This window comes from Triturus cristatus, chromosome 1_1 (genome assembly GCF_964204655.1).
Source record: "Triturus cristatus chromosome 1_1, aTriCri1.1, whole genome shotgun sequence".
Classification (NCBI taxonomy): domain Eukaryota; kingdom Metazoa; phylum Chordata; class Amphibia; order Caudata; family Salamandridae; genus Triturus; species Triturus cristatus.
The window spans coordinates 106,796,279-106,807,766 of NC_140579.1; the positions used below are offsets into that span (position 1 = coordinate 106,796,279).

The window sequence follows — 11,488 nt, forward strand, 5'->3', positions numbered from 1 at the left end:
TGCGTTTCAGATCGAATTTCCCTCTGTTGAAGTCAGGAGCGCTGTCGTCGGCAGGTGTCTGGTGCTGCGGTGCGAAGTGCAGCGGTGCGAGCAACGGCTCGGTGGCGGCATCAGATGGCATCGTCGGTGAGACCAGGGTCACGGTGCGAAGTAAATGCAGTGCTCGTCGTGGTGCTGGCAGGTTGCGGTGCAAGCAGCAGCGTCGTTGTTGCTGAAGCGCTGTTGTCGGCTGACGAACTGGAGTCGATGGCGCCGGAGTCGGTAGGCCAAGGCTGTGGTGTGGGATGAGAGTGGTGCGCCATGTAACTTTACGAGTGGTGCCCTCGACCCACGGTGCAAGCAGCGCCGTCGATTTCAGCGTGGAGCGTCGTCGTCGGGGATACCAAGGCGTCGTCGTGAAGCGAGGCGGTGCGGAGTGCGGGGCTCACAGGTCGCGGTGCGAGCAGCACTAAGTGGCAGAGTCAGCAGGTGTCGTCGGTGAGACCAGGGTCCAGTTGCGGCGGTGCCCTCTGTGGCACCTTCAGGACGCAAAGTTGGCAGCGGCTTCGTAGACACTGTTGGGATGCTTTTCTTCTACTGCAGCACAAAACACACAGTCCCCAGTGCTGAGGGAAGAAGATCTTGAAGACTTTGCTGTTCCTGAGACTTCTTGAACAGGGGGCAAGCTCTACCTCACGTGCTTGGAGAAACTCACAAAGTAGATTGCAGAAAGTTCAGTCCAGTCCTTTCACTGCCCAAGACAGAAGCAGCCACAGCAGGCCAACACAGCAAAGTGGTAGTTCCTCCTCGCAGCTTCTCCAGCTCTTCTTCTTGGCAGTCGTCTTAGTCCAAAAGAGTTCTAAAGCTCAGGGGTCTGGGACTCAATATTTAAAGGCCAAAATCCTTAGATCCCTTAGCCAGAGAGTGTCTGTGCCCAGCCAGAGCCAGTTCTGCCTTCTCTGGTGTGACTTCATGGCAGAAGGTGAAGACGGCATGGTCAGAGGCAGACCAGAACCGTTCCCGTACCTGCGATAGCCACGCTCCTCCTGGAGCGTGGCGGGATGAAGCGTGGTATCGTTGGTCTTCCGGTATTTGTAGGTCTCTCGATGGTTCTCTTCCCGGGCTCCTTCTCTTCTCCAGCGGTCTTCTCTCTTCGGGCAACTCCGCGTCCTCGCTCTTTGCTTCCGTCTTCTTCCCTGTGTTGACACACACTGGCGTCATCTGACATTCACTCCTTATTGGTCCGAAGTTGAAGACGTCATCAGGAGGCGGAGTCCCGTCATAAGGGATTCCCCAGTTAAAGGAGCCGTCCTGGAATTCCTCTGGCGGTTTCAGCAACGGTGACGTCGGTGAGTCCCACTCGTCCTGTTGGGGAAAGACAAGAGGGGAAGAGAGAGGAGTCGTAGTCCACCAGTCTTTGCTATCCTCGTTTTCTGTACTGGCCGCCCTGACCTTGTTATAGACTGGCAAGTGTGTCCACTGGCCAAGTCAACATGGCAGTTACAAACTGCGTGCAGACTCCGCAATGGCGCGTCTGAGTTACCTTTTCAGGGCTCCTCACGTGGGTGGCACAATGAGTGCTGCAGGCCCACTAGAAGCACTTGATTCACAGGCCCTGGCACACTCAGTGCACTTTACTAGGGACTACCAAGTAAATCAAATATCTAGTCATGGAAACACCAATCCATAACAGAATTTACCACAGGAGCACTTGCACTTTACCACTGATCAGCAGTGAGAAAAGTATGCAGAAACACTACGCCAGCAAAAACAGAGTCAAAACCGGGAGGTCAGAAAGCAAAAACTCAGGGGAAACACGCCAAAAGATGCCAAGTCTAACAACTAGGAATTCTGCAGCAAAGACTAAACTGGAAGAGTTGGTCCCTTCTGCCTCCTTCGATCTAGGATGCCCGTTACAGTAACACTTTTTAATTAAAAACAAGAATGTTTGTTTCAATTACAATGCTATAATTGAAAGTTTGAACTGTGGTAATAACTAATTATAATAATTATAATAACCCAGTTGAATACTAAAATTTGAAATCAGCCATCTGTAAGACAGACTAGGAAATACGTTTGTGCTCACCAGTATATATATATATTGAAGAACTCAACCCTTGAAAATGCTTTCTAAGGTAAACACACATGTTACTGGAGTAACTCACAAAAATAAACCTTGATACAGATACTTTTGTGTGCATTTATCGTCTTCTTTTGAATGAATATAGCATACCAGCTAAAGATAATCTGCTCAGTTTCCAGTTGGAGTTAAAATTGAAGTAATCTGCACCATTAGTATAAAACCGTTAGAACCACATATATAAAAGGAGAGAGTACTGGGATTACATTTTCTTCAAAACCAAAATATAATTTTATTGTTTGTACCACATGCTGCATTGTTATTAACATTCAGTTTTTCTGTATTATCCACTGATATAGATGCGCCAAGCAGTGACTCCTTGGAGATCTTTAGAGTAATACCTAAAGATTTTGTGGATGCTCTATAGTATAGGTTGTAACCTTTCTGTAGACACTTGGCTTTAAGTCCCTTGCTCTCCAAAGGCCTGTGGAAAACATAAATTAAAAAATTGAAAGAAATCTTTATTTACATGAACATAAAAAAACAACTCTGAAACGGAAAAGTGAACACCTAATTAGATATGCCATTCAAAAGACACAGGTGCAACCAGATTGCTCCTGTCACATTTGTTCTCTCTAGTCCCCACATCCACATTCACAAAAGGTCAGTCATAGCTTTGGGAAATGCCTGATGAGTTCAATTAGAGATATGTTTGCCCGATGAACTGTAGACCCGGCAGTGTTGTGGAAACTCTTCTAAAATACATCAGATATGACTTATGCTTGACAGAAGTATTCACACAAGTCTGTCACATGGTATGGGTTTGAAATTTATCTTTCACACGTTCTATTTTGATTTCAAGAAACTGGGCTTTGATTTCGAGGTCCTAAGTATCTTACTTTAAGTTTACGTATTTCAGTTTTACGTGATCACTTTTCCACTTTCAACAGCTAGGCGTCCCCCCAAAAATTGTGACTATGAGTCCTTTGTATGTAGCTCTAAATATACTGGCACATCTCCATAACTTGAGACCTCTTTGAACGGGCATCGACAAACAAAAACTCTTCATTATTGTTAGCTGTCCTCTCAGGATGTATACTCCCTGTTTGTTTTTCTGTTTTACAGTAGCCAAATATAGTTTTGGTCACACCTCCCTGTGACAGGAAACCTATTATCAAGCCTTCCCCTGCTCGAGTTTCGGCCAGCAGCAGGAGGGAAGACTTGTGTCTGTGGTTGGCAGCATCCATTTTGTGATGCCCAGGTCGAGAAAGCTGGTACCGGGTAGACCGGTGACCCACAGTAGTGGTTCTACAAGGGAGGAATCATACCTCCACACCAGTTACTGATGTGGAGGTATGATTTCAAGGTGTTAGACTCCAAACACGACATGTTTCCGTGCAGCCGTTTTAAAGTTAGCATTTATAATGCACTTAAATATATATGGTTGGCTGCATCACAAACAACCTCAGAAAATAGGTTCCGAAGGCTGCAGAGGGGCTCTGCTCATGCATGGGCACCCTCTCACATAAAACCCAGCACCTTGCCTTCAGGATTGATAAGGCCTGCCATAGGAGTGACTGATAGGTTTATATGTGCAGTGATTAGGATAGATATAGTGAACCTATATCTAAGTAAGGGGTGCAGGCACCACCTTACACAGGCTGCTGTAGCAGATCTGTGGTGTCATTTTGAGTGCTCTCTCAGGGGTGGCACAATACATTATGCAGCCTCTGGGAGGTCTCTGGGGTAACTATGCCCTGGGTACATAGTATACCATATTCTAGGGACAGAATCCAATCTGGAGTGTACCTAAAGTACATGCAATCAATTTCGAGGAGAAAGCAGATAGACTGGGGCCCTGAATAGCAGGACCTCAGTCAGACAAAGTCGAAAACAGTAAAATATCAGCAAAAAGTGGGAGTAACTATAAGAAGCATATCCTACTCTCCTACAATATCCAAATAGGCTCAGCCGGTTTCCAGGAGAGTTATTGGTTTCAGAATACTTTGAAGGTAACCATTTTGTCCAACATCTCCAAAAGCCATGGGTGACACGGAGTAGAATGTATGGACCTTTTGTAGTTTGTCTACTGGGTTTATTGTGTTTCTGTGCAACAATGAAACTCTGTGTAGGCGGTATTGTACTCAGATTACAAATTATATTCCTTGATATTCTAAAAAGCAGTCAATCTTAGAGGAAATAGGTTCCTAGTATCGTCCCTTATGATTTTTTCGAGACAGCCCCAAACGCACGGCGGAATTTTCACCGACAGGGGCATATCATAGCCCTTCGTTCCTTGTATTGATACTAGGAACCTATTTCCTCTATGATTGACCGCTTTTTAGAATATCAAGGAACTTGGAAGGATTACACTACTTGGTTTCTATATTCCGAGGCTGTACTAAGTAATTTGACAAAAAATAGTCGGCTGAAATATATGGCCACCGCTTTGTATACTTGAAGTCTATCATTGGATCCACTAAAATTGTGTGGCACTATTATCGCTCTGGACGAAGCAGATAAAGTAGTCAAATAGGATTTGGTTATCCTTATTGGAAGACCTTTTGACGGTTATGGAATATGAATGATCCTTGTCCATTGAGTATCTAAGCCTTGAAAAAGTTACTTTGTAACGAAACACGTGTCGGCTGCCGATCCAACGCTCAACAGGAGGCCCTCCACCTTCGGAAAGCAATGCTATTATCATTCTTGCTTCCTGATTTACTGTACTTATAATATTGCCAAATTTGTGTGCTTTTTGTACATTAAAAATATGACTGAACAGTAAGCTATGGTTGTTTGAAGATTGCCTAAATTGATTTGCGTATAAAAAGGACAACTATCCATGAATGAATAATTGAATTAATTAGAGTGCCGAGGTTCATTCTATTGTTTGATACTAACACTGAGTTTGGCAGAACTACAGTGGACTGACACCTGAGGTAGTGGGGTGCGTGTTCTTAACCTCGAGGGGCACCAAGACAGTAACTCAATCTTTATTATACACAAATGCTGATGTGCTACCATTAAAACCACCACTACCTTCTGTAAATCATAATAAATACATATATTTTATATATCTCTTGTGTGGTTCTCCTTTCATTTGGTCATTCAGGAGGTTATGATCTGGAAAATCAAGCTGCTTTACATTCCTTCGAGACTTAGCTTGGAAGCTGCTCTCCATAGTTACCACTGGGATAGCTTTCAATAAAGGTTGGCTTTAACCTAATCATCAATAAGGGCCGTTTGGACTGGTGCAAGGTGCCCACTTTAATTAGTGGACAGCATATACCAGGCCAACTTCTCACAGATATAAAGATTTAAAAAACAAAAACTAGAACCTTGAAAAAGCAGTGGAGAACAGCACATGTCCGGAACATGAAAGCCTGCTCCAGTAGACATACAGAATCTAAAAAACAACTATCAACACAGCCAAGAGATCTCACTATTCAGAAGATATCTCAAAAGTAAATGCGTAACAAAAGGACTGTAAAAACGTATCTCAAAATTCTGTGATCCAGATTGCATCTCAAATTGAATAAACCACTCTCCAGTATGCAGCAAATGAAGTGGACCAATTGAAAGAGTTAAGATACTTCCTATCAATAGCAATCTTTGACCATATCCCTGTGACGAGCACTCGGAATCCTTCCTTCAACACTATTCACCCAAAGCATTGTTCATTCAACTTGCTGTCAATGACATACACCAGTGATTTAATAAAAGCTATCCACATCACCAGCTTTACTAACAAAACTCTGCCCCCCTTAATTAATGTATAAACAAACTTCAGCTATTGTCGGCACCCAAACTGGCCAGAGAGATCATGAATTCATTGACACTCAACTAGAGAAACATCCAACACCAGGCCGATTTCAAGATGCAAGAACTTGATCAAAAGGATCTTGTCATCTGCAGGCCATTTCTGAGGAAACTCAGTAAAATTCAGAGTGCAAACACCTTCGAAATAAAACAACCTCTTCTCGGACAAATATGAATTTCTGTGCTGGAAAACCTGCTGTGTTAAACGGAATTTGTGATGAGCTTAAAAACACCATAGACACCAACAGTGTTTCTGCTATCCAAACTCGACCTTTCACCAGCTTTTGACGCTTTTAATCGATTATCAACTGCTACTGTAGAGACTAACTATCTAACACACACATGCTGGGCACTGCCCTTAATTGTATTAAGTTCACCCTTGCAGACAAAAGTTGTCAGGGTTCCTCCTTTCTGCTGTCCACCAGTCATTTAGAGTGCAACTTTGAATATTCTACATGTCAGGCTCAGCAGTTCTGGCCCTGAAGATATGCTGTATATGATCAATGTTTGTTCCTCCAGGGCCGAACAAGGGGCCTTAGGTAGCTCTAAACTCAGTGGAGGATGCAGTTCTATCAAGAATGGCTCTCTCGGGCCCCTGTTGTGAAATGATTTGAATCTCACGGAAAACATGAATTCATGACAATCATTGGTTTCGCTTCAGCCAAAACTCTTCCAACCATGCCTAACAAATGGAGTCAAAACTCACTTGTTTATCCTGAAAGTGCTTTGGCTTTTGTACATTGTGAGATAATGTTGTATAAATGCCATACAGTACAATGTTCTTCTTGCGGCATGCTTTATGTTGTAGGTTTTTCCACCGCACCCAATGCTTCAGTTGGAAATCAGTTCCATATGTTTGTTACTGTTTCTGTAGGAAAAGCCTCCTCGTTTAGGGAGCATGTTTGTGAACGCTAGGTGTCACTGTAGAGTTAGCACCAGGAACCACACACCTGGATCAGTGGGGGCAAGTCTCACATTCAGAACGGCAGACTCTGAAGGTCATTTAAAGTGTGGAGTATTTGAGACTTCGGCCCTGATTACAGGCAGTCGGACTGCCAACTGCTGGCGCGGCGGTCAGGGGACCGCCCGACAAGCGGGCGCACCGCCCAATTATGATAGAACCACCGTCCTGGCGAGCAGAAAGTGCTCTTTAACACTGTGGCTTGTGCTGCAGCCCAGAAAAAGGGCCGCTGCATAAGCCACAGTGTGAAAGAGCACTTAGTGCATGGCACACAGTGTATGGATGTGCACTATATGGTGCGCGGCATACGGTGCGTGGGGGCACTACATGTGCCCCAAGGACCACTTTGCAGAGGCCCACGAGGGATAGGGGGTCCTGTTTGGGTCACCCAAAGTCCCTTTTCGACATCCTTTTTTTTAATGACAGTCTTCCCAACATGAAAAGGCTGTCGGAAAGGGACATTGTAATCCCGACGGCGGTGCCTGCCTTGGCACCGACTCTTGTCGGGACTACAATTCCGACCGCCACCCTTTCAGGATCGGAGATCCTGGTGGAGACAGCGGTCTTCCCCCGACTGCTGATGGTTCGACCGCATGCATCAGGAGGCAGCGGTCGGACCGCCACCAACAGCATGTCAGTGGCGGTCCGCCTGACATCGTAATCAAGGCCGTATGCTTCTCTTAAAAGCCCTGTTTCAGATAAACACATCTGACATTCTAGAGGATTTTTTGTGCTTTGTTTCTCAGGAAATCAAGTAGATACAAAAGTTCCCAAATGTAAAGTCTCATTGTCCCGGGAAAGTGTTATGGAACTGGGCCGATGGCTTGCTCATTGGGACCATCAGTTAGTAAGGATATTGCCATGCGGGAATAAAGAGCTATGCTTGCAAATATTAATATGGGCTTTCTAGCATGTCAATTAATACAGGTGATGCCACAGAATGTTGTATACACCAAACAAAATGTACTGCTTCGGTTTGCTAGATTCCCAAACCTGATAGAATTGTAGAAAAGAGACATTGTGAAAATGAGGGCTGCAGCATGGTTAAAGTTTTGCTGCAGCACAAATGAAACTGCAATTCTGCGACTTTACACCAAAACATGTTGTGAGCCATCTAAATTCTACACCATAGAAACTTTAATTTCACCTTAATGTTTTTATTGCAGGAATTATGTAGTGAGCCGAAGACTGCTGCAGAATTCTACCGAGATTGGCGGCGATGCCTGAAAGATGGGATGGAGAGATACCAGTTCTTGCTGCAACTTGGGGCTTCAACCATAGGCCGCATCTTCCATGCTGACCTTGCATTTGGTCTCCTTGGTGAGATGGTCACCACATTGGCTGAAAATGTTCAAAGCACAGACTATGCTGCAGTGTTTCAGATTCTGCAGCGCCTGAGTGGCACCTGCCGCTTCAGCCTCAACCTAGACTTTTTAAGTACAGCAGAGAGGGAGAGCTGTCGGAAATTGTTTCAAAAGCTAAAAGACAGGGAGCACACTACCTGCACCCCAGCCAGCGTGGATACTGACCAGCAAGAAGAGGTCAATGGAAAGAATGGGTTCTTCCAGGAAACTGGCCAGAACAGCAGTGATCAAGAACTTTGGGAACTCATGGCTACCTACAAAGTCATATGACAGTTTAAGGATCTGGCATTTTGTTCATGAAACCATCTCACTGCCCAGCTCTGTGATCTACGGGTGGGGATATAACTGTACAGTGGGTGCTACCCTGGACATGGATTATGTCACTCCGATTGGACTCTTGTGCTGACCTTGTGTCACACTCCACCAGAGTTGGGATGCAGGGGAGTAACCCCATTTATACTGCACTGTCTATTGATACCCGTGCATATCTGAATCACTAGAGTATTCTAAGTTTGCCTTTCTTAGAAAGCACTCCCATGACATCATTAATTGAATATGTTGGAGTATAGTTGGAACTCTGATCTAGATGGACAAGTACAGCCATGTCAGTTCAGCCCTTGTGACTGAACTAGAGCGCCATAATAAGATTGTTGCCACACCTATCTACAGTGACCCCAGCTGTCTTTGACGTCATGAACATTAAACCAATTCTTTCAGAAAAAATATGACCATGTCCCCCGGGTTTCCTAAAAATGTGACCCATTGTGGTGCAGATTCACAAAACCGTGTTGAAGTATGCACTCATTATGTATTCCCCCTTATGGTTTGAGTGGATTTACTTCTTTTAAGGAATTTGCACAAAATCTCCAACATTTCAATGCGTAGGCTTGCTGTCCTACACTTGTGGATTGTTGCCCTAGCCTTCTCTGGAAACACCCATCTTCCCATTCCTAACCATACACCTATTACTGTGTCAAATCACCATTAGTGGCAGATTCTCTGGCTTAAATTTAATTTATGACATTAAATGCCCCGATATCTTGATTTATCAAAATAAGATCTTCTATGTTGAATTTTTTGTTCAACAAATTTGAACCTAGGTGCCCACAGTATATTTTAAATTCCACCCTTTGAGCCTGTTGAATGCATTCTGGAATTAATATATGTTACTTTCTTTAGAATTGATTTCCGTCAAATGACTTCACACCTTTTCATCCTGCCTCTGTGTTAAGCCTGTACTAAAGTGTTTTCAGATTGATGAGTTGTGCCACTCAATCTTTTATTCTCTATTTGTTGTTTACTGACAAATAAACACCTTTTGCTTTACATTTCCCAGTAGTTGCAACTTTGGAAATGCATAGAGTGCTAGCTTTCCTATTAACTCGTTCTCTTTAGAAAAGTCTACTGATTGAATGTTTCTGCAGATATACTCGAATGTAAAGTTTTAAGACAATCTCGGTAGTAGCCCTAATTTACCGGAGCACACTCATTCCTATGACACTTCCATGAGATGGTGTGCTTCAGGTGGGAAAAGGCTGTGTGCAATAGTCGGTGCTGTTATCTTAGTTGATGAGGAAGCCATGAAGTCCACAGAGGAAGAGGCCTATGTATTAAGCATAGTTAGCCTCTGTGATGGTGTTTGTTGCAGGAAAAGTTTAAATTCCGAAGAATTTAAGTGGAAGCATTGCAGTGGTATTGTCAAAGAGAGTCTCTTCCTTTACGCTTGAAGTCGCTGATCTCAGCTTCTTCAATTATGCACAACCTTCAGGTGTTTGCGTAACCGTGATCAAGGACTTCCTCATCCCACTTCCTTATCACAATCCTACTTCATTGAGGTGTCCCGCACTCTGCACACAAATACCCCACAAGTAGCCCATGCCTCCTGGATGCCATACAAAAAGGAGTGTTACCCAACAACATTTCTAATGTATCTGCCTCATCAAGGAGAATGGTGCCCCACACACTCTCCTAAAATAATCCTTTTTTCTCTTGTTCGTTAGACACTTTGATGAGCACGTTTTTAGCTTTCAGTGAAACTCGCTGACCTAAAGTGCTACTGGAACTGTATGGTCTGGATTGGTGCATGTAAGCCTAAATCACTTCTGCAGGGCATCCATGGCATTTTGGAGTGGATCTAACAAGTGTGAGTTGCACACACCATGGAGACAGATTATTGCTCTTCAATCTGCCAGGGTCTGTCTGTCTGTAATATCAGTTCATTCTCTACAAAACAAATTAAATTATGGCCAAAAGACCTGCATGATCTCTGCCTGAAGGCCTAGATTACTGTGATACACTCCCTGGCACTAGCTGGGCTTGTAACTCACATTAAACATATCTCCAAGGGCATTCTCGTTTTGGGAATGTAATGCTGGAACACATGCTGGGTCTCTACTTCCTCACAGATGCTTACCTAATCCTTGCGTGGCTTAGTTATATGATTGAGAAGCCACTGGCACCGGAAAGGATCTACATGCAAGAGATGAATTGTATAGTATGTGGATGTAATTCAAATGGCCCTGAGCATAGGCCCACGTACTGTTGTTCTGGCCAGGTGCAGTGCTCAAAGTGAGCCTATTGCCAGCACTTACATGATAAAGTGCTGGCCATGTTAGGCGGTGGAGTTATTGCCATCTGCCTTGGACACCATCCACTGCCACCAAGGTGCCAGCGATTGGTAGAAGAGCTTAACCAACCGCTCCTTGCAGAATTCGACCAGCCCATGGTGTTATTCCTACTTTAAACTAAAGTTTAAAAGAGGAGAAGTAAGTCTTGTGAAACCGGGCTGCAACGTCACTTCCTACAGAGGAGGACAGCCAGAATAGTATAGCATTGGAGAAGAGGCTGGTTCAATGAGCACAGCCTGTCCATGTACAGAGGTGGGCAGTGATTCTCTTTCCTCCACATCCACTCTGTATCTGTGGACACAGGCATCTACCTCCGTGTACTGTGGCATTTCCATGAAATCTGAACAAACATTGAGAATAACGTGATCTGTGAAGAAAACTGTTCTATCTTGCTTTTTCGCCTGGCATAATTGAAAAGTTTTAGCTCAATTGAATGTGACATTTGGACGAATTGGTAGAATAGCGAAGGAATCCCTGGGACTGCAGTGCCCCCTAGATGTAGTCAGTCCATGTTGAATTTAATGTTTCGAATTGGATCCGAGTGATATGAAATAACTGTGTAGTATCCCATTTGTTATCATTCTCTCAATTTATGTAAATGTCATTGAGGCATATAAAATGGTTCCCAGTTGTTCACAAATATGGACAGCCTGGT

At 44.1% G+C, this 11,488-nt stretch overlaps 1 protein-coding gene across 2 annotated transcripts in view; it reads left to right on the plus strand.

The window, feature by feature from the left end:
• Positions 1 to 9,732, plus strand: part of DNAAF19 (dynein axonemal assembly factor 19) — a 34,898-nt gene extending 25,166 nt beyond the window's left edge. Inside the window, exon 4 of one of the 2 annotated variants that reach the window (XM_085654379.1) lies at positions 8,009 to 9,732. In XM_085654379.1, the coding sequence (XP_085510505.1) occupies positions 8,009 to 8,476 (468 nt within the window). In that variant the 3' untranslated portion in view covers positions 8,477 to 9,732. The remainder of the gene's footprint in view (positions 1 to 8,008) is intronic. The other variant, XM_085654370.1, reaches the window with a different exon arrangement.
• The last annotated feature ends 1,756 nt before the right edge of the window (positions 9,733 to 11,488 follow it).